The sequence below is a fragment of the Mastacembelus armatus genome, chromosome 7 (genome assembly GCF_900324485.2).
Source record: "Mastacembelus armatus chromosome 7, fMasArm1.2, whole genome shotgun sequence".
NCBI classification, from domain to species: Eukaryota; Metazoa; Chordata; class Actinopteri; order Synbranchiformes; family Mastacembelidae; genus Mastacembelus; species Mastacembelus armatus.
In genome coordinates, this window is record NC_046639.1 from 21,896,568 (window position 1) to 21,921,423 (window position 24,856).

The 24,856-nt window shown below is 39.6% G+C and overlaps 1 protein-coding gene across 3 annotated transcripts in view; it reads right to left on the reverse strand.

Moving 5' to 3' along the window:
- The window catches only part of LOC113145505 (plexin-A1-like), a 206,197-nt gene that overhangs the window by 155,431 nt on the left and 25,910 nt on the right, over positions 1–24,856 (reverse strand). For 2 of the 3 annotated variants that reach the window (XM_026332321.1, XM_026332320.1), the window contains exons 2-3: positions 17,503–18,901; positions 15–197 (exon numbers count right to left, since the gene is read on the reverse strand). In XM_026332321.1, coding sequence (XP_026188106.1) covers positions 15–197; positions 17,503–18,675 — 1,356 coding nt within the window. In that variant the 5' untranslated portion in view covers positions 18,676–18,901. Of the gene's footprint in view, positions 1–14; positions 198–17,502; positions 18,902–24,856 lie in introns of those variants that run through there. The other variant, XM_026332319.1, reaches the window with a different exon arrangement.

Consider the following 24,856-nt stretch of genomic DNA (forward strand, 5'->3'; position numbering starts at 1 on the left):
ACTCCACTGCCTACCTTTTTCACACGACCGCTGCGAGTGCCAGTGAACGCCACAGTATGTCCGTGGTAGTCATAGGCTGCCACAGAGGTCATGCCATCGTCCTTGTCCACGTAAAGCGGGATGCCCTCAATGGCAGTTGTGCCCCCTAGAGGCTGGTTGAAGTCCTGTCCGCAGAAATCATCGTCTATCTGCAAAGGCTGGGGTGTAGGGGGTTAGGAGGAGAGAAAGCCATTAACTCAACCATTAGCACTTTTTAAATCCCTTTTCTCGTTAAACTAACATTAATTCTTAAAGAAGGAGGAGACTTTCAATCTCCCCAGCGCTTACCAGACATTTTATGGTGCTGGAGTGATGTCAAGGCACTGCAGACTTGGTGAGAAATTAACGGGTATCATTGGGGAAAATTAACTTCAGTCTCCTCAACTCCTTTTTTGAACTACTTTGAAAACTAAGGAGACAGATATTTGTCTTCTAACATTAAGGACAAAATGAACAATCTAACTGGTATGCAATATACAGATAAGTATTCTGTGATGTGTGGTTTCTACAGAGCCTTTGATTATTTCATATAGTACATGATGTCAAGCCAAGCAATTAAGCACCTCTGCACGGTCTGAATGAATGAACACAATATAAGAACAGCTATTTTTTTTAAACATTGATTTCTATGCTTACAGCCTTGGCAGTGTAGTTTTTAATAACAGACAAGCCAATACAGGGAGTAAATCAAATGGAGCTGAGATAAACAAAGAGGAGAGAGTAAACACATGAGCAGGACACTGGGGGAGATGACAGAGAAATGACAGGAAGTAAATTATAGGTCAAATTAGCATATCGTGATCAAAGTACCTCATATAGGCACATCGCCACCCTGATATTCTGTCATCACCACGCCTGATATGTCACGCCTGATTTATGAACATACTGCATGTACGCGTGTGTGTAATAGGCATATCATTAATAGCTTGTGATAGCAATGTATGCTTCAGGAAGTTCCCCTGGCTCTGACATGTGTAATAGAGCTAATCAACAGAATCTGTATTACCGTGGCAATCACACACACATACACACACCTGCTGGACACTACAAAATACACAAGTAGGCGTTTCACTAATGCACATTCATACAAGTGAAAAATTATACTAGAGAAAAAATCTGAATGAATGTCTTTGTGAACGCATGTTCTAGTACAGTTATACTAATTTTAGGCACTTCAGAAATGTTCAAATCACATGCTTCATGTATGCTAGTTTTTTCTCTTCCCATTGCATTGTCACATTTTGATTATTTCAATACACCAGCCTTTCTATCTCAGCTGAGAAAATCTTAGATTTGTTTTGGTTTTGTTTTTTTTTTAAATATTACAAAACATTTTTTCACTTACACTGCATTTGTGGTTTCACTTTGTTTTTCTTTGTGCAAATTGAAAGCGCACTAAAAAGCAGCCTTTGAAGTGAGGCATTACACATACAACCACATGGACACACAACTCGAAAACTAGAATATATGAACATACACACATGCATGCACACACACGATCAAACCACCCACTACACAGATTAACATGCCAACTCTTCTCTGTTCATTACTAGATGTATCGTCACTATATATCATCATCTCCCCTTTCCAAAACAGCAAAACTGTCAGGGTGTGTGTGTGTGTGCGTGTGTGTGTATGTGTGTATGTGTGTGTGCATACATGGCTGAGTGTTCCAGGTTGGTAAAAGTTTGAGATAATGCCTGTGGCGAGCATTGTCTGCCTTCTATTATACTTACAAAGGCAACCACAAGCACAGCAAAGTTTAAATTCCATGAACAAAGTTGTACAGTGAGGCAGAGTGAATGACAGAGCGAGGCTGAGACACATACACATACACTGCTTTGGGTTTTTATGATTTACATAAACATGATCTCAATTTTTGAACAGTTTTGCAAGTAATTTGCAAGGAAGAAAGGAGGAAAAAGCAAGAGCAAGTTAACATGAGTAAGGCAAATATGAAGCAGAGAAGGTGAATGATATGGAGAGCAAGAGAGAAGTGGGTGCAGAAAAGTAGAAATCGAGAGATGGGGCAAAAGGGGTAGGAAGAAAGAAAAGAATAGAAGAGAAAGAGAAAGAGAGAGAGAGAGAGAGAGAGAGAGAGAGCAAGAGAACGAGAGAGAGAGAGAGAGACCATAGCTCAATGACAGTATGAACCCTGGCCTTGGGTCCCTGCCATACATGTCCCCTTGTTTCCTCTGATAAAGACAGACCAGAGCCGGACCTCTATTCATTTCTTTCACTCATTTCCTCTGCCTTTCTGTCTCTTCTTCATTCTGCCATCTCCCCTCCCTGATAAGGTCGTCTTCTCTTTTCTTTTTTCCTTTTCTGTGTTTAAATATTTCTCTCATCCCTTTTCTTTATCTTTCAGTGTTCACAGACACTGACCAATGGGAAATCATATCTGTCCCAAGGGGGTTACTCTTTTTTTTCTTCTTTCACATGCCTGTAGCTCTATGAGACCATCTTTCCTTCCTTCCTCCCTTCCTTTAAGAACATTATCACGATGATGATTTTGGGTTGCAAGCATTTGCAGGTCACTTGATGCTTGAGATGAATAACTAATAATAAAATCTGTTCCACAGGTCTGTCCACTAAGCTGAGAACAAATTATAGGACAAAGAATAGATCCACCGTACATATGTGGCAAATTGGGCCAAGGCAACACCGGGTCAAATCCACTACAGCTCTGTTCCCACAAAAACCAAGCCTGTTATCCACTTCATGTCTAAACTAGGTTTTTAAGGTTTTAAGGAACATGACCAGAGTAAAAATTGTTTAAAATAGTGGCTCTGACTAGCATCATTTGGCCTGGATTTATTTATACCGGCTGCCTCATTCTTGTAAACTAATCTGCATTCCCAGTGTTTGTGAAGCTCACACACACAGAAGTGAGATTGCCATCTTCCCAGCACTGTTGCCTGCATGCTGAGGACGCTAATGGTTTGTTATGTTTAGCTTGACTTGCATCATTACCATAGAGTCAACAGCTCAGATTGAGGCACAGTGGAGCGTTCAGTCGACGTGTTTTCACTGTAGACAAATGTGGCCCCACACAGACCTGACATCTGCTAGCTGTTGTGTGCCTTGTAGACATGTAATTCCTACAGTCAGCCTACTCTATCATTCCTCTACTTATTGAGGAGACGTTGAGAAGCTTTTTCAATCACTAAAATAAGACTTTCATCACTTGAACACACTGTTAATGTCAGTCAACAAACAACTGATTGTTATACATTAAACATTTTTAAGTTAGAATCATTTAGTTAAAATTATCACACTCATGCATACACAAAGTAGTTCTGCATTAATTTACACTGTACATCCTCAAACAAAGAACGTTGCATGACTTGTATATACACTTTATGGCTAGCTCTCAAAAAAATATGATGATATGCTGAAGTCTTGTAAACACAATAAGCACTGTATGTATGCACCATCCAAAACATGGAAACATGGAACTGCATTTGTTTCTTCAACTGATACAATGACAAGGTTTTTCAATCACACACATGGCACTGGAACTGTTGTGGCAGTTATTTGAGCTCTGATCAGTTCAGCCAGTTCAGTGAAGGATTAATTTGTATGGAACATAAGGAATAGCATTAATGAGAGCTTGTCTCACTCAGTCACACTAAATTTCTCATCTGGCCAATGTACAACATGTATGAATGATACAAATACAGAAGAGCAAATGAGTTAAAAATGAAAAGTAAAAGTGTTTAACATTTGGGATATATTTTGATATGCCACCCCCTTTTAAACTTAATAATTTATATATATATATATATAAATATAATTTGCTATTGGCCATTTTTCCTGCTAACACACTTAGTTCAGGACAGATCTATGACCTTGAAGATCACATATATGCCATATTAACAGCTTGATTTGAGTGGTTAATCAATCACATATCAATCCTTAGCTACACATAAATAGTACATCAGTGTAATAATCCTTCACTGTGTCTCTAACTTAAGGTCACATGCTGTCTTTTTATTAGTGATTTTAGAAACTCTATGTAGCTTGTTCCTGTTGGACCTTCCTTCTGGACCTCTGACCGTGCTATTATTATTACTAGCTATAGCTCATTGTCAGGACACTGTATATTGCTTTATTACACACACACGCACACACGTGCACACAGGCATGCATGCACACACACACACGCACACACCTTTGTTCTATTTTCAGGGGGTTAGACAAGGACAGTGTCCCCTATGTTGTCCTTGCTGAAGACCTCTGCTGTACACAGGCGTAGGCTGGCCCCTGGCAATGCACACACACTCCTGCCAAATTCTTGCTGGGTGAGTGATGATGGGGTAATGAGAGAAAGAGTGGGGCAAGTGAGATGAAGGGAATGGAGAGGAGATGGGGAGAAAAAAAAGTGGAAGGAAGAGAGGAGATAGAGAGGAGAGACAGAGGGGGAGGCTAAGGGTCAACAGTGCTCTTGTCGCCACTAATGAGCCTCAACCCAGGAAGTGAGAGGGAGGGAGGGAGTTCAGGTTCAGCCCTAAGAATTGCCCATTAACTGCCATAGCATAAGTGCTGCAGGGACCATACTGTTTCAGAAGATGTAGCATTGGGAAGAACATGTAAGTAGCATATTGCAAATATTATATGAGTCACAGGAGGGCAAGTGACCTGTAATCTGTATTTCTGACACTTAACCTTCAAGATAAATGAGTTGGTGTTACATTATATCCCATGAATTAGAACAGATGTCAGCTATAAAATCATAGAAAAAGCTTTTGTGAACATATCTGATAACCAGAACTATGAGTTTATTTGCTAATCATATCAACTATTCCTTCCTTGATTTACACAAACCACTACAGGTTTAAAAACTTATTATACCCAAGTGCAAACTAGCATTTGTATTAATGCATAAATAAAATCAATAGGTATGTAAAATCTGTCTTTGATGTCACATTAAGCTGCTCTCAATGTTAGTGTTTCTCTATTTGGGTGCCTGTGGGTCAGCTGGACTTAGTCAGCCTTGGGTTTAGTCATATCAGGTCATGAGGGTCCTCGGGCCCCTTTCGGATTTGGTCTCTTTTGATGAAAATTTAGACATGCTGGGTTCAGATAGGTTATTCACAGGCATGTTTTGGCCTCTATTCTGAAATCACTAAGCCAGTAAAACCTTTTTTAACAGTATGTGTGTGAATGTGCAAATTAGAGTGGGTGTGTGTATCTACTTCTCTCTTTTTCCCCAACGCTCCTTGTTTTCAGATGCTTATTGGGAATGAAACATCTACATCTGTCTAATTGACATAAATTAACTTAAATGTTAGCAGATATTTTTGCAAAGCTTCATTCACTCAGAGATGTAAGAAAACACTGCAAAAATCACAGAGTCAGGGAGAGAGAATAAGACAGAGACAGTGATTGAGGTAAACAGAAGGGGGGGGGGGTGTTGTCAACATGCTCTCCTGAGAGCCAAATGTCTCAAGCATCTCCTCATCCAACATTGGCATAAACACATCGCTCCAGTCCCATGGAGAATGAGCAAGTGTGTGTGTTTCTGTGAGTGTGTGTGTATGTTAAACATAGCTCATGCATCAGTCCCATGTGAGAAAGATAATGTTGAAGTGAGAGTTGTACTACTGAGACACACTGGCTGATGCAATGAACAACAAGAGTTGCAGAGTGGAAAAATGCATTTAATTATGTGAGGGTTAGCCTGAGTGTGTGTGTGCGTCTTTTTTTAATAAAGACAGGAGATGAGAATGGATTGCCAAACTTGGGATGAATAGGTCAACAACACACACACAAACACAAGTGCATCCACACACATGCTTAACACTCCCCTGGCCTATATCCAGGTATTTGTTGTGACTTGGCGTTGGATGCTGAGAACAACACTGGTTGGCCTTTAGATTCCCCCACTGAGCCAATATCTTCTCTCTAATTGGTTGTTAATGAGTGTGTATATGTGTGCGTGTTTGTTTGTCAGAGCATATGAAAGAGACAGAAAGGCAGTGAGTGTTTGTGACAGGGTAGGGGGTGCAAAAGGGATCTTAAACATCTGTCTAACAGACTGGGCTAGTAAAAGCCTTGACCTGCCTAAACTAAAAACACACACACAAAGATATGCACACGTGAGTTTCTGTGCATGTTGGCGAGGAGTATGTGCAGTATTAGGCATGTGTACAGCCTTTGCAAGAAATCCAAACACACATACAAACACACGCAGACAGGACACAGAGTGGACTTCTTGCAGACATCTGGCTGTGCAGTCTGCTCTAATGGCAACAGAACCATGGGCATCTGCCTTTCATACCAGCAAACAAACACACATGTTCTCCAAATCCAAAAAAGCCATGACTATTATAAATGAATACAAAAGACAATTTGTCACTAACTTACTAATCCAGTAATAAACTAAGGTGCTAAATGTATGTTAACATGAAAGTGACTTTCCATACTTGGAAGTTGCACTCTGCATTTAAACCCATCCAAGGTGCGCACACAGCAGTGAACACACACCGTGTGGTTGCGGGGGGTTCGGTGCCTTGCTCAGGGGTCTCATCTCAGTCGTGGAATTCAAGGTGGAGAGGGCGCTGGCTGTTCACTCCACCCCACCAACAATTCCTGCCGGTGCTGATACTCGAACCCGCAACTTTCGGGTTACAAATCCGACTCTCTATCCATTAGGTCACGACTGCCCCCCAATGATTGAAATGTCAGCAGGTGCCAGACTGTAGGGAATCTGAAGCAAAACGATGATGCCCAATAGGGATGGTGACTGTAGTTGATGCCTGTGTCTGCAGGCGAGCTACAATTTCCTTGCGAGTCTTCATGATAGAGCTCAGTTTGCCAGTGACCATGATGGACAGGCCCTGGTCTTTGGCAAGAGACAGCTCAATGTGGGCCCCTGTTCGCTGCATGATGTCCAAGCACACTTTAGCCTCTTCTCCCTCCCCAAACCGAAACATGGGGTTTATGGTGATCAACATGAGCTAAGGACAAGCTCTCTCTCTGCTATCAGAATACCTTGTGAAGTTTGCTCTCCCTGATTTGGAGCTATATTTGAACAAGCTGGTTTATGCTGTGTTTGTATCTCACAATGCAGAATTATCTACAGGAGGATGCACATGCATGCACATGAGCAAGCAGATGCTGCAAATCACTTCCACCTATTTGACAATACACAACTGACACTCCAAGAAATGTATCAATGTGGCAATAAAGGCCAACTGATTGTAAAAAAATATGTAAATATGATGTTTCAAAATAATTAAAAAATCCATTTTGAGGTTTGGCAAGCAAAAGGACAGTCACAACAATCTGCTCCTGATTTTTGCATTCAGAAAAAGGAATATGTGTGAAGTTTTTTTTGGAATTTGATGAATGTTTTCAACTTTTCTGTGAGATCACAAGTGGAGGAAAAGCAATTTGACATTTCTGCATCTGTTGTTTTGGCTTTGGTGAAATGATGAGTATTAAGTTGAAGATGGAGTCTGGCAGTAAGGAGAGGTGCTCTGGTGGAATGAAAAGCCGTGGGCGAGAGAGAGAGAGAGAGAGAGAGAGAGAGAGAGAGAGAGAGAGAGAGAGAGAGAGAGAGAGAGAGGGCCATCAGCCCCTTAGGTCACAGTCAGGAATAGCTGGGATGCCAAGAGATCAACATTTAATCCACTTATTCCAACATTTATTTTTCAGATAGATTTATTCCACACCACTTCATTACTTTGTTGGTTTCGTCATTTTCTACTCATCCATAAATATTATTTGAAATGTTTTTCCTTCTTTCTTACCCCCCCCCAACTGAAAACAGATGCACCAATGTGTGAAACACACAAAACCTGACTGACCTGCAAGCGTGAACATATTTGTATGTTTGTGAAGATTTTCTTTTCTCTTTCTATTTAATCCATCAGTAAAAAAATAACATGAACATGAAGTGAGGGCAATAATCACTTTACTTAGTCATCTAAGTTCCTCTCCATCATCTCTTCTTCCTTATACCATCCTTCCACACAGGGGTCCATGCATGCAGGAAGCTCCAATATTTGTTACTCTCAATTTACTTTAAAATACCTACAACACTCTTAGAATAATTGATTTAATTGCAGAGGTTAAACGAATCATGAACACATGCCTTTTTCTTTAAGTACCACTAAATTCAAATAAGGTAGAGCACCTTTAAAATCCTTGTCAGTCTTGCTGGAGGCGCATGTCAAGGCTGATTCCTACTAAGAAACTTTTCTAGGTCATAATTTCATGATAGTGTGCAAAAAAACAAAACGTACAAAGCAAAGGAATCCCGTAGAGACAGAGACTGATCTGTGGGAAGAGAGGGCTTGGCTCCAGCACTCCAGTGTCAGTTGGCCATATAGGTTAATGTGCCACAGTGGGACAGCAGCCTGCTTTACCCCACATGACCTCAGCCATCAGCTGAGCTAATTCCACATGAAGAGCTCCGGTCTAACATGTTTATTTATTTATTTATCTTTTTTTTTTTTTTTTTTTGGCACAGCAGACATTTGCTGACAGCACTGATGCACATTTCAAACACTGCTTTCTGCAAGTTCATTTTAATTTTTGTGTTTGTGAATTGAGTTTTTTAGTGACTTATCTCTAATCTAAATTAAGTACTCCACATATCCACAATCCATAAATGCTTTATCCTCATTCGTATTTCTATGTTTTGTGGTCAAACAGCTTTTATATCAAAATTTTGATGCTCTATCTGCATTGGACTCAGATACAAACTGCAAATTCCAAGTTCATAATTTTTCACCCTTTAAGTTCTCTACATTTAATCATGTCTCATACAAAGAGAAATGAAATTATATCCAATCATTTCTTAATAAAACAGGCTGATGTCTACATTTCTGTGTATATATCTGAAAATATGTCCAGTTAGATCTCAAGATGTAACGTCTAGATGACAGATGTCTAGCTAGGTATATAGATTGACTGATAGATTGTCTAGACAGGTAAACATGTAGATAAATACTGTGGTGGGCACAACTGCTACCTTTGGCCTACATTTACCAAATGTAGGTAAACATCACACCTGATAGTTTGCCAAAAATGCTCTTTCTATGCAAGACAAGCCAGATGATGCTCTTTAGGCCAGGCTGTCCATCTGAGCACTGCAGATTAAAATCTAAAGCCTTTCCTGACAGCCATAATCCAATTACAGAACACCACAGGGATTCACTTAAATGTGGAGCCTGCGAAATACTAAGTTGCTGTATGGTCAACATGGCAGGCACAGAGTGACAGAGAGGAAGGTGTGCTGTACATAGTTATACACATGGTATAACTATGTACATTCATGATCACGATAGTAAACACCCATGCAGACCTACAATAGCATGCTATACACACAAATAATAATAATCTAAATAAAAAATAAGGCTTGTCTCATATTTTAAATATGAGTTTATTGTTTTGTGTGTATACTGTCAGTGCATGTGTGTTTGTATGTGTACACCGCTCGACAACAAGCCGAGCTACATAGTTAAGGTTTATCTCAACTCGCTGGTCCTATTGAGCAGCTAGCAGGAACACACTGTTTTAGAGTACGTGCAACCCTGCAATCATATGCACATATGTATTAATACATATGTATTAATACATATGAGTACATAATTGAATGAATATATACACAAAACATGAATATATCCATGTCTATCATGAACCAACATATTTACATACAGTACAGACAAATATATGCCCACAGCATGAAGGCCCATCAATAAATAATTAAACTCTTTATTAGATGCTGCAGGTCAGTAGTTTGGGTGTTTGTATAAAAGGGAAGAAATTAATAACCAGGTCTAGAAGATGAATTTCACTTTCAGGGTATTTCTGTCATTTCTAAGCAGATTTTTTGGTGATTCCAAAAATGATATTTCACACAGAAACAAAGTTTAGGGTTTTGTAAATTGATGGAACTACTTAACCACATCTAAGTCCAGCCTTTCAGCTAAGAATTGTTTATACCAAATGTGACACTAAGGTTCTTAAACTTCAGCACTTCTGTTTATATTTCTATATCAACACAAAAATCTCTTTTAGACCACTGGTTAGTGTCTGAGAAAAAGGCCACTACAAGTCCAACCAACTCATATAGCTTTAAAAGGCTAAGCATCTGCAAAACTCCAAATCCGGAACAAGCCAAGGCTGAGCCTATAGCAGTCATTAATCCATGTTGTCATGTGCTAGAATTAACAATGAACTGTCCAATAAAGTTAGTTCACAGGCTTCATTCATATTGTAGTGGGTTTCTAAGAAACTCTCCCATTGAGAATTCACCATAAAGTATTACAATTTCACTGCATGGTACACACCATGTGATTCAGCCTGAGGCCAAAAATCTCACAAGACAAAAACATGTGGGGAAGTGTTACAGCTAAAGTCATTAAAATATCTGGAAGTATGTACCATTTTGCTGTGTCATGCATCAAAATGTCTCATGAGGCAAGAGAGAAAACTGCACCTCATCAAAACCGTTTCCCCCATTGGGCTGTATTCCAGACAGCTTTTGACAGTGATACACTTCAGCGCTGCATGTATTTATCACTGCACTGCCACAAAAAGTCGTATTTACAAGTCACTTAGTCTGAGTCATAAAAAATTGACTTCTTTAAAACAACTGCTGGTCCAACTGCTCCACTAGAAAAATAGCAAGAACAAAAAAAAACAAAAAAACAACCACCAACAAATCAATTAATACTGCTTTAAGTAGTGGTGTGAAAAGCCCATCCATCCATTGTACTCCTTGATTCTTGTCTTGTACCAAGTTGCACAGAGGACTGAGACCAATCTGACAAACATTTCTGCATACCTTCACAGCTACAGGCAATTTAGAGTCACCAATCAAACTAGCCAGCCTTTCTATGGACTGTGGGAGGAGAAAGCTGGAGTGCCCAGGAAAAATCCACACAGACCTGTGGAGAACATGCAAACTCCATGCAGAAAGACCATGGTCAGCCACCAGGTTTGAAGACAGAATGTGGCTACTGTACCATGCCACACATGTGAACGACTAAATAAGCCAAATAACTACAAGGATTAAAGCTTTGTGATTTAAACTGTGTTTTAGAAAAACATTTTTTTCAGGTTTATACTCTTTATCATTGGTCACTGTTGAATGCACAACAACATTTTAAACTTAATGAATTGATGTTTATGAGCTTAAATGCTCTTTGACAGTCACAGAATATTTCTCAACTCAAGTGTTCCAACACTGTTTTGCTAAAAATTAATGAGACTTGGGTATACTACATACCTGAAATACCTTTCATGGTGTTCACATGCATCAACACATGACCAGATAACTTTCTGATGGCAAATATTCAGGACATATTAATGAGCATGATGTAAGTGCAGCCATTAGAGCTTTGATATTCCCTACCCAGCAGACCCAAAGCGTGATGCAATGTGTGTGATCCATCCACTGAGGCCAAGGTAATGCTAACGTGACACAATAGAGACAATGAAGCAATGAATACACAAAAACACACACCTTTTTGCAACTGTCTTTGTGAGGACACTGAATGACATACTGCATTCCCTAGGACCTTATCCTAACTTGAACCATCATATCTAAATGCCTAACCCCAAACCTAGACCTAATTCTAACCTAACCTCAAACCACTTCTGGACCCTAAAACACTCCTTTGAATGTGTGTCTGAAGGTAAGGACCGAACAACATGTTCTCACTCTGCCAAAATATCCTCAGTTCCAAAACTCAAAGCGATCCTCACAGTGTTGGCTAAGTACACACACAGACACACCAGTCACCAACCGCCTGGAAGAAAGAATACAAAATGCCACTAAAATAGACTATAATCTTGGCTAGCAGTGATCAACACTGATAAATATTAATAAACACTATTATGCTCTGAGAAAAATTGAGACAGAGCGCGTGAGAGAGGAAGGGAAAAGATAGAGAGAGTTAGGAACAGAGTGAGAGGGCAATAACAGTAGAGTGTTCTTGCTCTCTGTTATTGCAGGCAATTTTCCCCTCTAACGTCCACTTTGTGTTTTTTGCAGACAATGCAGACTCACGTGCGCGCGCGCACACACACACACAAATTGTTATCAGCCCATTTTCCTCTGTTTGTTTTCACTGTTTTGTCCGTCTTTTTGGAGGCCAGGATAAGGGGTGGGCACACGCACAAATGAGCATGCATTGTAAAGTATACATAGAGGGAGAGATGCAGATTTAAAAAGTAGATAGATAGTTCTAAACACACATAGTCAGAGGACAGTATCATGCTCTGTCTGAATCAGTCTCATTAGTCATGCTGAGGCTGTAGTGTTGCTCGGTCAGCCTGCTTACAGAGCTGTAGAGCTGGATAAAAGCCCACACCCAGCGAAGGTCACCCACCACTCACTTTTAACTCCCAAGAGACCTAAAACTGGCCTCTCCAATAATGAGTACAATGAATAAAGATGCACAGAGAGAGACCTGCAATTTAAGACACACCCACCATGGCACTGACCTGTGCGAGAAAACATCCTAAACTGAAATATTGTTGTACCCCAAGCAATCTGAACTGGTAAGATCTACTAAAGGCTTGAATAGTGGGGAGAGATATCTCCTGTCAACTTGGTAACGTATCGGAAATGCGCAGAAATATGCATTTGGCAACAAAAAGGGAAACCAGATCTCATTTTGAAGTTATTTTTATTTTACAATGGATTAGTCATGCTGCACTAGTTCCTGCTTGTTCGGCAACCTCGAATGTTCTAAAGAAAATGCCTAGATGATTATGAGGCAAGATTAAGTGTATTTCATTAAGCTATGACCATATACATAACAAATGGAACAACGCTTTCTTGCTTTCAGATGGACCTTTATCCATCTACATGCCCATCTCTCTTCCATACAGTATCCCATGTCTCACTCACAGATTCCATGTCACAGATGTCCACTGTATGTACAACCTGCCATTGCTGACAACAAAATGAGCAGACAACCCAAGAAAACAGCCTCTCAAATGTGACGAGACACAGACAGTAGGGCTAGAATAGAATTTCCCTCGTACTGGCCTGGTACTGAAGTTTGGGGTTCTGTAGGTGAAATATAAGTTGACATTCTGCAAGCTCTAAATAGTCTCTGTCCTTAATATGGAGTGCCAAATATCAAGTCGCAGCATGGATGACACTGTAGACTCTCAAGGACTAAAATACAAATGATTTTCTCTTCTATGTGAATTATGTTACCTAAGTCATAACAGGAAAATTGGAGTTGAACTTGGATGTAATTCAAGTTAATGTAAATGGTGTGACCATAAAGTCCCTCCACCTCCTAACTGTAATAAAAGTGGTCAATGATATTCCACTGCCACAGGAATAGGAGTATCATATTTTATCATGGAGATGAAAACTTTTATATTCTTAACAATAACATTTTTATATAGACTTCATGGAGAAGTTTTCTAGAAAATGATTTTCTCAAGTGCTATACACCAAAAGGACATTTGATAGCTTCCAGGTAGAGAGGAGTGTGAGTGTTGACTGAGTGACTCGACCTTGTCTCCTGAAATGAGCCACTATGAAAGTTTCCAATGACACTTGCGCAGAGGCAACGAGCTGTCACGGCTCTCGTCAGGAAACACTGAACATGCCTGATGATAGATTCATCACACCAGCATCCCACAGCAAGTTCTGCTGACATGACCTTGATCGATCACAAGCGGAACGACAGATGGTCAAAAAGGACAATCATGTTATCATCTGTATGCTCATTAGCATAATCACATGCATATACATATACTTTAGACTACATGGCCACATGGCGCTCACACAGCACCAGTCAGCTTGTGACAGAGAGGTAATGTTGTAATTGACTCACAGGAGCCAGGACAAATAAAATTAGCAAACAGATCAAGAACATACTGAATGTGCTTCACTTATGCAAAAAAATTATATATTATCATTTTACTACTGAACAGAAACAGTGGCTTTATTCCATTTGGCAAAATAAATAAATAAACAAATAAATAAATAAAAAGATGTCCATGTTTGACAACACTTTTCTTATATTTTGTAGCACAAAATGAGAAATTAGACCAAAGGTTACTGAAGAATATGGTTATTAATACCACAAAATGGTAGCATGATACACAGTGATTATAGTGACCATCCCTTACAAATACAGGTTAGATCTCTACAACTGCCATATGGCCTATCTAAGCACATAAATTAACCTGCTACCTCATTCTGGCTCCCCAGTGCTTTGTCAAAACTGGACAACTAGTGTCAGACAAATCAAATATAATGAACAGATGGACAAAGACTGGTCCATTTTCCACCATGATTACATTATGGGTCGAATTAGCACTGTTAGGGGATTCTTTTCAGAAATCACTCATCTGACACCATATTCACATGCAATATTTACTGATAGGCACAAAAAACAACAATGAAAGCTGCTCAGGAGCTATGGTATCAGTCACATCATAGGCATTACAGACAGCAGTTAAAGTTACCAAATGACAAGATGTTAGATTTTATTTGACTTTTATCATCCATTGTAGCATTAGAAATGTTTATGCTCTTAAATATTTCAATATTTTAAATATTTCTTATTTCACATCTGTTTTTTAAAACCTTTGTGTTTTTGCATGTTGGAATTCTGCCAGTTGGTACTGTTGTGCTTAGCCTTGTTGACAAGCTGAAAGTAGCGTAGTCTTCCAGGTCTAACACCCCTATGAGTCTGTATTTAGGCACAGCTGTGTTTTGAGCCTAATGATGTTGTCAGCATTCTAACATGCTTACACCAACAATTAGCATTTATCATGTTTACCATGTAAACAATTCTAGTTTAGTGTTTCGAATTCTAACATGCACTAATGTGCTCATAACACAAACTACAACTAAGCACTGATCTAAGTGCCATTAACTACTTCATAATAATTCAAAGAATTGGCAAAATTAAAACTGTGACTTTTGTGATGGTGCAACAGTGATTTTAAAAGTCACCGGATTACCAATGTGACTATTATTTATCATGAGTGGAAGATGAGTGTGTCCCAAAAGTCATAGCAATGCATCCAGTATTTGCCAAGATACTCAAAACTCTAAACTTCATCTTCTTTGTTGTTGCTAGAAGAAAAGTCAGCCCCCATAGTCATTTGGATACATCGTCTGGGAATCACTCTGTACAATATTTTCTTCCAATCCAATGAGGAAACAGATATTTTGAAAGTAATAAATGAAACTGCTGACTGTGTTAACTGTGAGATTTGAGGATCAAACCAGTTGTGTAGAAAATTTCATGACAATACACCTACACCAACTCCCACAGTTGGGATATGTCAAAATGGACTGAAGTGGTGGACTGGCAGACTTACATTTCCATAGCATTCTATACCTAAATCAACAGCTTCTATCACTTCTCCTTCCTCTTTCTCCCTGAATCTTCCTTTCCATTTAGTCTTTCCTTTTCCATCTTTCTTCTTTTCTTTTTTCACACATCCTGTTTTCCTCGCCCATCCTGATAATTCTCTGTCTGCCATTACATTCTTGTTCACATCTTTCCCTTGGTTATTTATTATCCTTTCCCATATGTGTACAACCCATTCTATCAGCAGCTACCCCCCCCCCTTCCAATCTCATCCATGACTCCCAATTTCTTAGACTCCCCATCACTCTGCTCTTTTTTCTCTGTTCTATCCATGTTGCATTTTCATATCACATCGAGTCCCTGGCTAAAAACACTAAGTCACTACAATATACCTAATCAATCAGTGAAGAGGGCAGAGAGAGATGGTGCAACAGCAGAGACTTGAGAAAAAGACGTGGATAAGAGGAAACAAGTAAAAGAAGAGCAAAACAAGCAAGAGTGAAAAAAATGCATGAGGTTAAAGGTTATATTAAAGACAATGCAGTCACAAGAGGAGTTGGGCGAGGGAATTAGAGAAGAAGAACAAGAAAAGGACAATGAAAAAAGGTGCAGAGAGAATGAAGCTACCAAAGCAAAAGAAAAGTTTATGCAAATAACAGGGCTAGGCTGAAAGGCATGGAAGAGAAGGAGGAGAAGGGTTAGCAGAGAAATACAGCGACCGAGAGGTGGAGAGCAGTCCAGAGATTTATGGCAGGTTGTTATGGAGCACCACCTGAATAACAGAAGGTGAGACCAGGTGAATTATTCATGAGTATACAGGGCTGTGTGTGTGTGTGAGAGAGAGAAAGATGTGGATAATGGGAGCAGGTGAAACACGCACGCACACACATGCACACACACGCACACACACACGCACACACACACGCACACACACACGCACACACACACGCACACACACACGCACACACACACAGTTAATGTCTCTCAGGCACCCTGAGGCCAACTCATCTATGACGAAGAAAGACAAACCTCTCAACCTGTGGACTGAATTAATGCTGAAACTTTGAAAGACAGCTGCTCTGTCCCTAAACTAAAGAACGGGGCCACATTGACAGCAGAGACATTTTTACAAGATTAAATTTAATTTCTAATAAGATTAAAGCTTTTGTTCCTCTAGCTCTTGCCAATGTCACTTCTAAGATACGGCATGTACCAGCAGTAAATTCATGTAGTTATTTTAGTTTTTCATCTGGTAGATTCACATCATAGCCAATTATGAAACATGCTATGTTTGGATTAGTACTGACCACAAATGATTTGTTTTGTTTCATCAACCATCGTGTGGTCAGAACATTGAAGAGAAATGAAAGCCTGAGGATGAAGGATTTCTATGCATTGTAGCTCGGTCTTCCATGGTTCTATCATGCTGGATTGGAAAAGTCACTGATACAGAATTTATTTCACGTTGCAGAAAACGCTTACAATCCCACCTACATTTTGGTTGGATGAGATTACTTTACTGCATTAAAGAATTTGTTGAGATTCATACCTTCCACTTACAGGTTAACCACAGTAAGGCAAATGGATGGAGACACAGCCTTTCATCCTGTCAGCATGTTTTGGCTTTGAGTGTAGGGCAAGGGTGACAGCATCATTTCAGTTAAATCTGTCATTGTTAGACTTGACCCCACACCCTGCCTTTGGATTTTTACTTTTAGTTTAACATTGATTCTATTCTCCCTAATACAAAAAATGACCCAGCAGTCCCTACATACCATTCAGTGTTTTCATCCATATAAATGAAACACTGAATTGATGGAGGTGCATCAGAAACATCTAAGAAATGCCTTGTTATAATACACCCTGGAGCCATGACCACTAAAATGTTTTTGGCAAGGTGTAAGGTAAAGACAGACTGCTATTCTTCTTAAATACAAACTAAGCCACACAAACCCACTAAAACTGACAAAACACTTATTCCAGGAACTAAAATCTGCACATGAAACTCAAGATTTTAAAAAGGGCCTATTATGTGTTTTCAATTGCCAACAGACTCATGCAATAGAACCACAAAGGTTTCTGGGCAATTAGTATATTGTAGCAGTGACAACTCTGATCATCTCTGAAAGGTACAGTCTCAAAAACTCACCGAGTTGATGCAGCCCAGCTCCTTGTTGAGCAGCCAGGGAAGGGAGAGTTTCCCCTCTCCTCTGTAGCATGACTGAATCCTCTCTTTAATCTTCTCCTTTATCCGCCTCATTGTGAACACACACAAAGCCGACTCCTTGGGCGGCTTGGCTCTGTTCTTTTGACCCTGAGCAAATACAGTAAACAGAACCTCCTCGTACTCTTGAATACCAAGCGAACGAGCCAAACGGGTCCCTGGCCGAGCTAAATAAGCATCCTGAATCAAACGGTATTCCACTCCGTCCTTGGTGCAGCCAATAGGGAACTCAACGTAGGAGTAGAACTTGGGATCATCAACACACAGGCGAACAATTTTAGAGGTGAAAAACTGTTCACTGCTTGCATCTGGTGACGTCAGCTGTGTGTCGAGCTGTAGGGTGAGATAATACACAAACTGCTCGCTGTTGAAGCCATAGATGTAGTAGATGTCAAATGCAGGAAACTTGGAGAGCGTGTCTGAGGGAATCTTGAGCTGCGAAGAGACAAACTCATCCTGGTAGACAAAGCTGAACATGTCTGCATTCTCCTCATTAGACATTAACTTACGGCTAGACAGTGTTGGGAAGTACTCAGATTTTCCATCAATGGGAGTGCCAACAAAAAGTTTTCCCCCTTCACCAAAAAGATCTGGGGAGATCACAACACCTGACATGGTGCCCGCTTCAGCAACACTGGATAGATAATGCTCTTTGCGATGGTGGGGCTCACCAAGCTTAAACAAATCATCCAGACGGAGAAACTGGCATATTCCCTGGGAAGTACTCCCACAAGCAATTAAGCGATTGTGGGCCGCGTCAAGTAGAAGGAGTTTATTGACATTAGAGGTCTGCACCAGCTCGTGGGGGCAGGACTGGACACCAGGCGGAGGGTAACAGCGAGGGTTGTCTATGACCGGGCCAGTAACATGGCTTCGCAGCTTGGTAAGGTTGCTGGACAGCTTGTAGATCCAGTTGACAGCACCCAAGTAGACCTCACCAGTTTTGTTGTGGACAACCAAATGTGTTAGGCCGCCTTCAGGTGGGGAGAAGGAGAGAAGGGAGGAGGTGGAAGGAGCAGGGGTGGAGGACATGGACAGAGAGAGCAGCAGGATGAGGATGGGGAGGATGAGAAGGGGTGGGTTGAGGTGGGAAGACATGGTGGTAAGGGGAGGGGAGGTGTGAACTTGGGTTCACTTGGGTATTGGTGTGTAATTTTGAGTGTGTAATCCTCTGCAGAGTCAGTCAGTGCCTTATAGGACTGCAGGGTAGGATGATACAAAATTAGTTTCCAAGCAATCGACTTCCTCTTCCTTTTTTCCTTCTTTTTCTGCTGTTATTTTTATAACCTCATCCCCTGATCCTCATCCGTGTCTGCCACCAGCCCTGAGAAAGAGAAACAAAGCAAAATCTTAGCAAACACAGATGTCAATATATTCAGGACTTGTGTTTTTGCAAACATTTGTTTGTATCAAAATGACAAGACACTTAATATTCGCCCGCAAACCCGGACTCGGAGGCTTGCATGCCAAAGTCCAAAAAAACAAATGAGGGCACTATGGGCTTTGTTTTATTGACTTCTCAACTCTTGGCTTGCACCATTCTTTAGAGTGCATCTTTTAAAAGAAGACAGGGCCAAACATTGCTCCTCTGCGTATCGATTGTCTGAAGGTATTAAAGGATACAGCAGACAAAGCGCACATACACACAAATACATGCAGACCTTGAACACACAAAAAATACAAACTATGACAAGTGTTTGCAAGTAGGAGAACATATTGATCTATTTCTAAATAGTATGTGCATACAACACAAAACAACACACATATAGAAACTTGCACTTGATGCCCAGCATCGTGATACAGGAGAACATCCATAAATTCCAAGCTGTGCTGCAAAGAGAATCCTATAGCATATTTACTACTGAGCAAGAGAGCAGAACAATACAGGCACCCTGATTTTGAAGAAAGAGAGAGGGAGAGAACTGGTTTGACTCAATAAAACAGGAGACAGTGAGGTTGAAAGAAATAAAAGCTATTTGGCTTCATACCAGTTCAATATATCTAAGCATACACTGACTAACAGGTATAGTCTTGAAAGCTCAAGTGAAAAAATGACATGTCTGCACCACATGCTCAACTACTAACACCATTGTTGCCATTAGTATCATCATTGTTGCCATTAGTATCATCATTGTTGCCATTAGTATCATCATTGCGTAATGAAGATGACAAATGTTTTGTTTTTTTTAATTCAGACATACAGGTTAATTTAAACTGTAGAAGAATAATTTTATCAAAAAAACTTCAGATTTATAGTCAGAAGTAAAGCTAGATTTCCTCTCCCTGAAACACAAAATGCACAAGTTGCTGAATACTCAACTGTCCTCTAACCACTACAGGCTGATCACTCCGTAAACCTCTTCACCACCATACTAAACCACAACAAATCAAATTTACCCAAGTAAAGTTTATCTTCATTGAGTTCTGGAAACAAGTAGACCAGAAAATAATATTTGGTTAACTTGATGACATTTCTGTGTTATTTCTGTGTTATAAATAAATTTGATTTGATTTGACTTAACACAAAAATCTTGATTGCATAGTTTTTGCATCAGGACACTGCTTGGAAAATGCACCAGAATTTTTATTTATTCGGTTTGCGGATATATTACACAGTTACATAAGTCCATTCAAGTATTTTTGACCTACAAGCTCTGCAGCATCCAGTCCAGAATAGCTTCACTTTAGCATGTATTAGTAGAGATAAATGGCATGGCAGAGTATGTTGCTGCTGGTCTTATCTTACCTTGCACAGCTACTGGATTCTCACAAGTTTGTGAGTTTACAAACCCCTGACAATCCATCTTGCAAGAATCTGCGCTATGTAATTTCATTGAACCGCCGCTGGTTCAGACCAATGGTCCTGTGAGGCTGCAGCTTCAGTTAGGGCCGTGATGACAGCTTATCCTGATGACAGTGAGGAGCATGTGTTTCAAACAACAATGGCAGCAAAAGCAATGTTTTTTTGTTCGATAACATGCCTGTTATGCACATATTTACCTCACAAAGACAACAAATCTTAAGTGGACTGTTCACTGATAATGGTAGATTAGCATCCATGGCTCCTCTGTGATTTGTTGTATTTCTTTTTTTTTAGCACACAATTACTGTGTCATGTGACTACTTGCACTGGTTGGTTGAAATTATGCAGTGTTAGCTAGTGACTGACAGATGGCTTTCCCAATCACCTGCCAAATAATTATTTGACAGGTTAGATCTTTTCTGATGGTCAGCAGACTTGCTGCAAAAAAAAAAAAAAAAAGAAAATCCCATTACCCAAACACTGTGCGATTACACCACGTTCATAAAACATATAACACCACAACCCAATATCACAATAGAAGGCAAGTAGTTCTAATATGTTTGATGCGTCAAATTAGGAACTTTAAGTAATTTAAAGTTCTCAAAATGCATCCACCTAGTCAACCATGACAAGAAAGCATTACATTTAGGATATCTTAAGTCTGTTAAACAGCTCATGATGGGCACAAAAACAAAATAGTGTTTCCAAACGCTGCTATAATTTGGAACAGCACAACATTCTTTTTATTAGTTCATTGGTTTATGCTTCACTACATACAAACCACAAGGCAAAGGCTTGTTTCATAATTGAGTTTGGTCAGCAAAGTGTTCTCATCTCTTATTTCTGCTGCTGTTGCTCTATTTCATTACATTCCTCTGTCTCTCCCTCAGACACTTCATTTTTTTGTCAATAGCGTCTTTCATCTCCAATTCAGCCATGATTACAGTGGCCCAGATGATGATGCTGTTGCCTGACCCATCAGAACAATACAGCTACTGTTAGCATCTTGGACATATATACACACATAAAATGCGAAAATACACATACAGTGGTCAAAAGCATTTTTACCCACCATCACATACCCTACTGACTTCGGCATGTCTCACTTATACACATAATTCACATAGAACAGCCCACACACACTCATGCACCATCCCGCACTTACACAACTGATCAACACAAGCACGCACACACACAAGAAACAGACAAGAGTTAAAGATACCGAGTTAAATGACCTGCTATACTGAGCTTTACCAAGTGATCTGTTAAGAATGTCTATTTTTACAGCATTTTCATCTCACTTTGTCTGATGTACTTTATGAACGTTATAAATAAGTAAAAAACAGTTCATGTAAACTCAATGGCAATATTCTAATAGCAGCAAGTGGAGTTGAGTGCTGATGCTGTCAAGAGCTGTTTGACTAAACTGGAACAAAAAGATGAGAGCAAAGAAGACGTTTGTGAACTGAAAAACAAGTAAAAGCAGAAAGGTTTTTCGATGGACGAAGAAATTGATTGGACACAAATGAAAGAAAATACTGATAATGGGACAGAATGCTTTAATGAGCACAGACTTTTTGCTTCTTGTGTGGTCATTATATCGTGTGTGTGTGTTCCAACCAAATTTGTCTCACGTTCACATTTTACAATGCATTTATCTCATAGACACTCCATATGGGAATTTGTGTATATTTCTCTATTTACAGTACATTATACATGGTACAATCACTTAAAAGATATGTTCTCAGCTACATTTATGAATACCACTTTAATAGTCCTACAAAATAAGTCTCCACTATCTAAAAGGATATAAAACTTTAGAATTATCTTGCCTGCCTGAGTTATGTTTTGAAATATTACCTAGTCTTCACTAATCATAAAAGTATGTGACAAGATATTATCAGTTGTTGCATTATGTTATTCATTTGAAAACATTCCTGTGAGAATGAGTGAGAGTGAGTGTGTGTGTGTGTGTGTGTTACAGGGACATCCTGAAGCCCACCTGCCACATCTGATGAAGCTGTAGAGGCGTTCAGGTTTGTCCCAAGCTGATTTATTGCTGTTGGCACATCGATTGCACACACAACCACAGACCATGGCCAAACACTTAGGCAAATTTATACACACCACTTCTTTAGCATGGAACTCACATCCATGCCTGCTGGCCTCACTCTGTGTGAGTCTGTGTGTTTGGCTATGTGCATGTGTGTGAGCATCCTGTATCTATTTAACCCTAGTACTCAAACACACACAGATGCCTGTCAAACGCATCAGTCTATACTATAAACTATATGTACAGAAGGCCTACAGCATATAATGGCAGACCAACTCTACAAACCACAGTATAAACATGTACATTTATACCCATTCCATCTTTACACTTTCTAGAGTGTAGTGGAAAGAGAAAATGCTGGAGATATGAGCTTGAATTGAACCATTTGGGACTTTTACTTGCATGCATAACCCTAATGACTAAAGCAAATTAACCTTTTTGTTTGGTTTTGATTTTTACAGACAACAAAAAATTAAAACACAGATGATGCCACTGAGGTAAATGGTCAAGCAATTTTACAAGTTCAAGCCATTTGAACATTAACTCTGTTTTTCAGCTGACCTTTCAAAACATGTGCATTCATACATGAAGAAATGTTTCTCATGTCTCATATATAAACAAATTTGTATTCATTTTTCTTCAGCCTTGAGCTGGGGTCTCAATACTCAGCCTGTGTATGTATAAAATGGCATTTGAGAATTATGTAATTCTGTTAAGATCTTAAGTTTAGGAAGAGTTTCATCCATAAAACCTTTATCTTTCCCTTTGGTTTTCTTTCATACTATGAAACTGACGGCTGTCGTGTCATTTGTGTGCTGATCAACCAAACATGATCAGATCAGTCAACTGACTAAACCTAGAGCAGAGGGTTGAGGTGTAAAATCTAAGTGGCATGGAGTGCCTGAGGTAATGTTGCTGTTATGTTCAGCAGCTTTGGCCTGTGATGGTGCTTAGAGAGCCTCAGGTAAGTGAGTCTACAAACACTGCTGCTTCAAATCCATGGAATAGGTGCTCCAACAAGGAGCAACAACTTTAATGGAATTCCCACATCACAGTATTTTTGTCATATAGGATGACAAATCTGTTACTCTATTACAGCAATAGTCCTCAATTCAACAGATTTGTTTCATACAATGTAGAATTTTATCATCCATACAGTAAAATCACCTGTGTATTTATACTGTATGTATCCATTGTTCACACATAAACAGTTTGCAGTGTTGATTTAACACTGGCGATTTTGCTGTGCAGTGAATTTTTTTTTTTTTTTTTGTAACCTAGTTAGTGTTTAGATGCAATAGCTTTGTTCTGGTTGGATTTCTCTGGTTTACCTAATAGACCAAGCCTGGTTAGTACTTGGATTGGAGACCGCCTTTGGAAGACCAAGGGCTGCTAGACTCAGCCACTGAGGTTGCACAAGCCAGTGTGGTCTTAGTGTCAGTCCCAAGCAGACTAAATGAGAAGGTTGGGTCAGACGGGGCATCCAGGGTAAAACTTCAATAATGCAGATCAATTAATCAGCTGTGGCAACCCCTAACGGGAGCTGCCAAAAGAATTTAAAAAGAAAATAATTCACTTAATAGATTGCAAATGTATCTAATTAAAAATTGTGTGGCTTCTTCAAAATATGGAGTTCTTAAGCGCTAAATAGCATAAACGAAGTGGAAACCACATATCACACATATACGGTTTCCACTCCGTACTCTGATGAGTCATGGGAATAGAAAGACACTATACACTGATTACATTTTTTGGTAGAAGGTAGAAAATTGAAGTTTTTTTCCTTTTTTCTTTTTGTCAAAGTGCACAACATCACAATTTATCCTAAAACATGGAAAGGCTGAAGTGTTAGTGGCTTTGTCAGCTCTGAACAGGGATTTTACATCTGCTGAAATCTGCCCATGAGACTCCTGAAGTCAACATACAAACATATTTACTAAGATGCAGCAAAATAGAAATATCAAACCAGAAACTGATCTCATCAATTCACTTTTTAACTCCAGGCTTCTTCCAACAGATGGCAGTTAAAGCCACAGTGCAGGTCAGATGAGGACACTGGAGGAGGGAACAGGGGCAGCAGGCGGCCATGCACTTGAACGTGAGGAGATTTCTATTTGGAATCCATTTTCCAAAAGGCGTAATACTGTGAAGTGCTAATACTGTAGGCAGCAGTCGAATCACACCCTCCTCTCCTGGCTTCTGACAGACAGCCAGAGATAAGAAAAGATGAGGAGGAAAGGAGCGGATCGGGAACCTGATTAAATACATACACAGTTATACACACTGCAAAAATAACCTGTTTTAAATGTATATTTTATCTAGTGTTTTATTTATATATGATTACTTTTTAAAAACAAGTGTCACATTAAGAAAAAGTGTAAACTTACCATGAGATATTTTGCTATTTAAGGAGATTATTGACA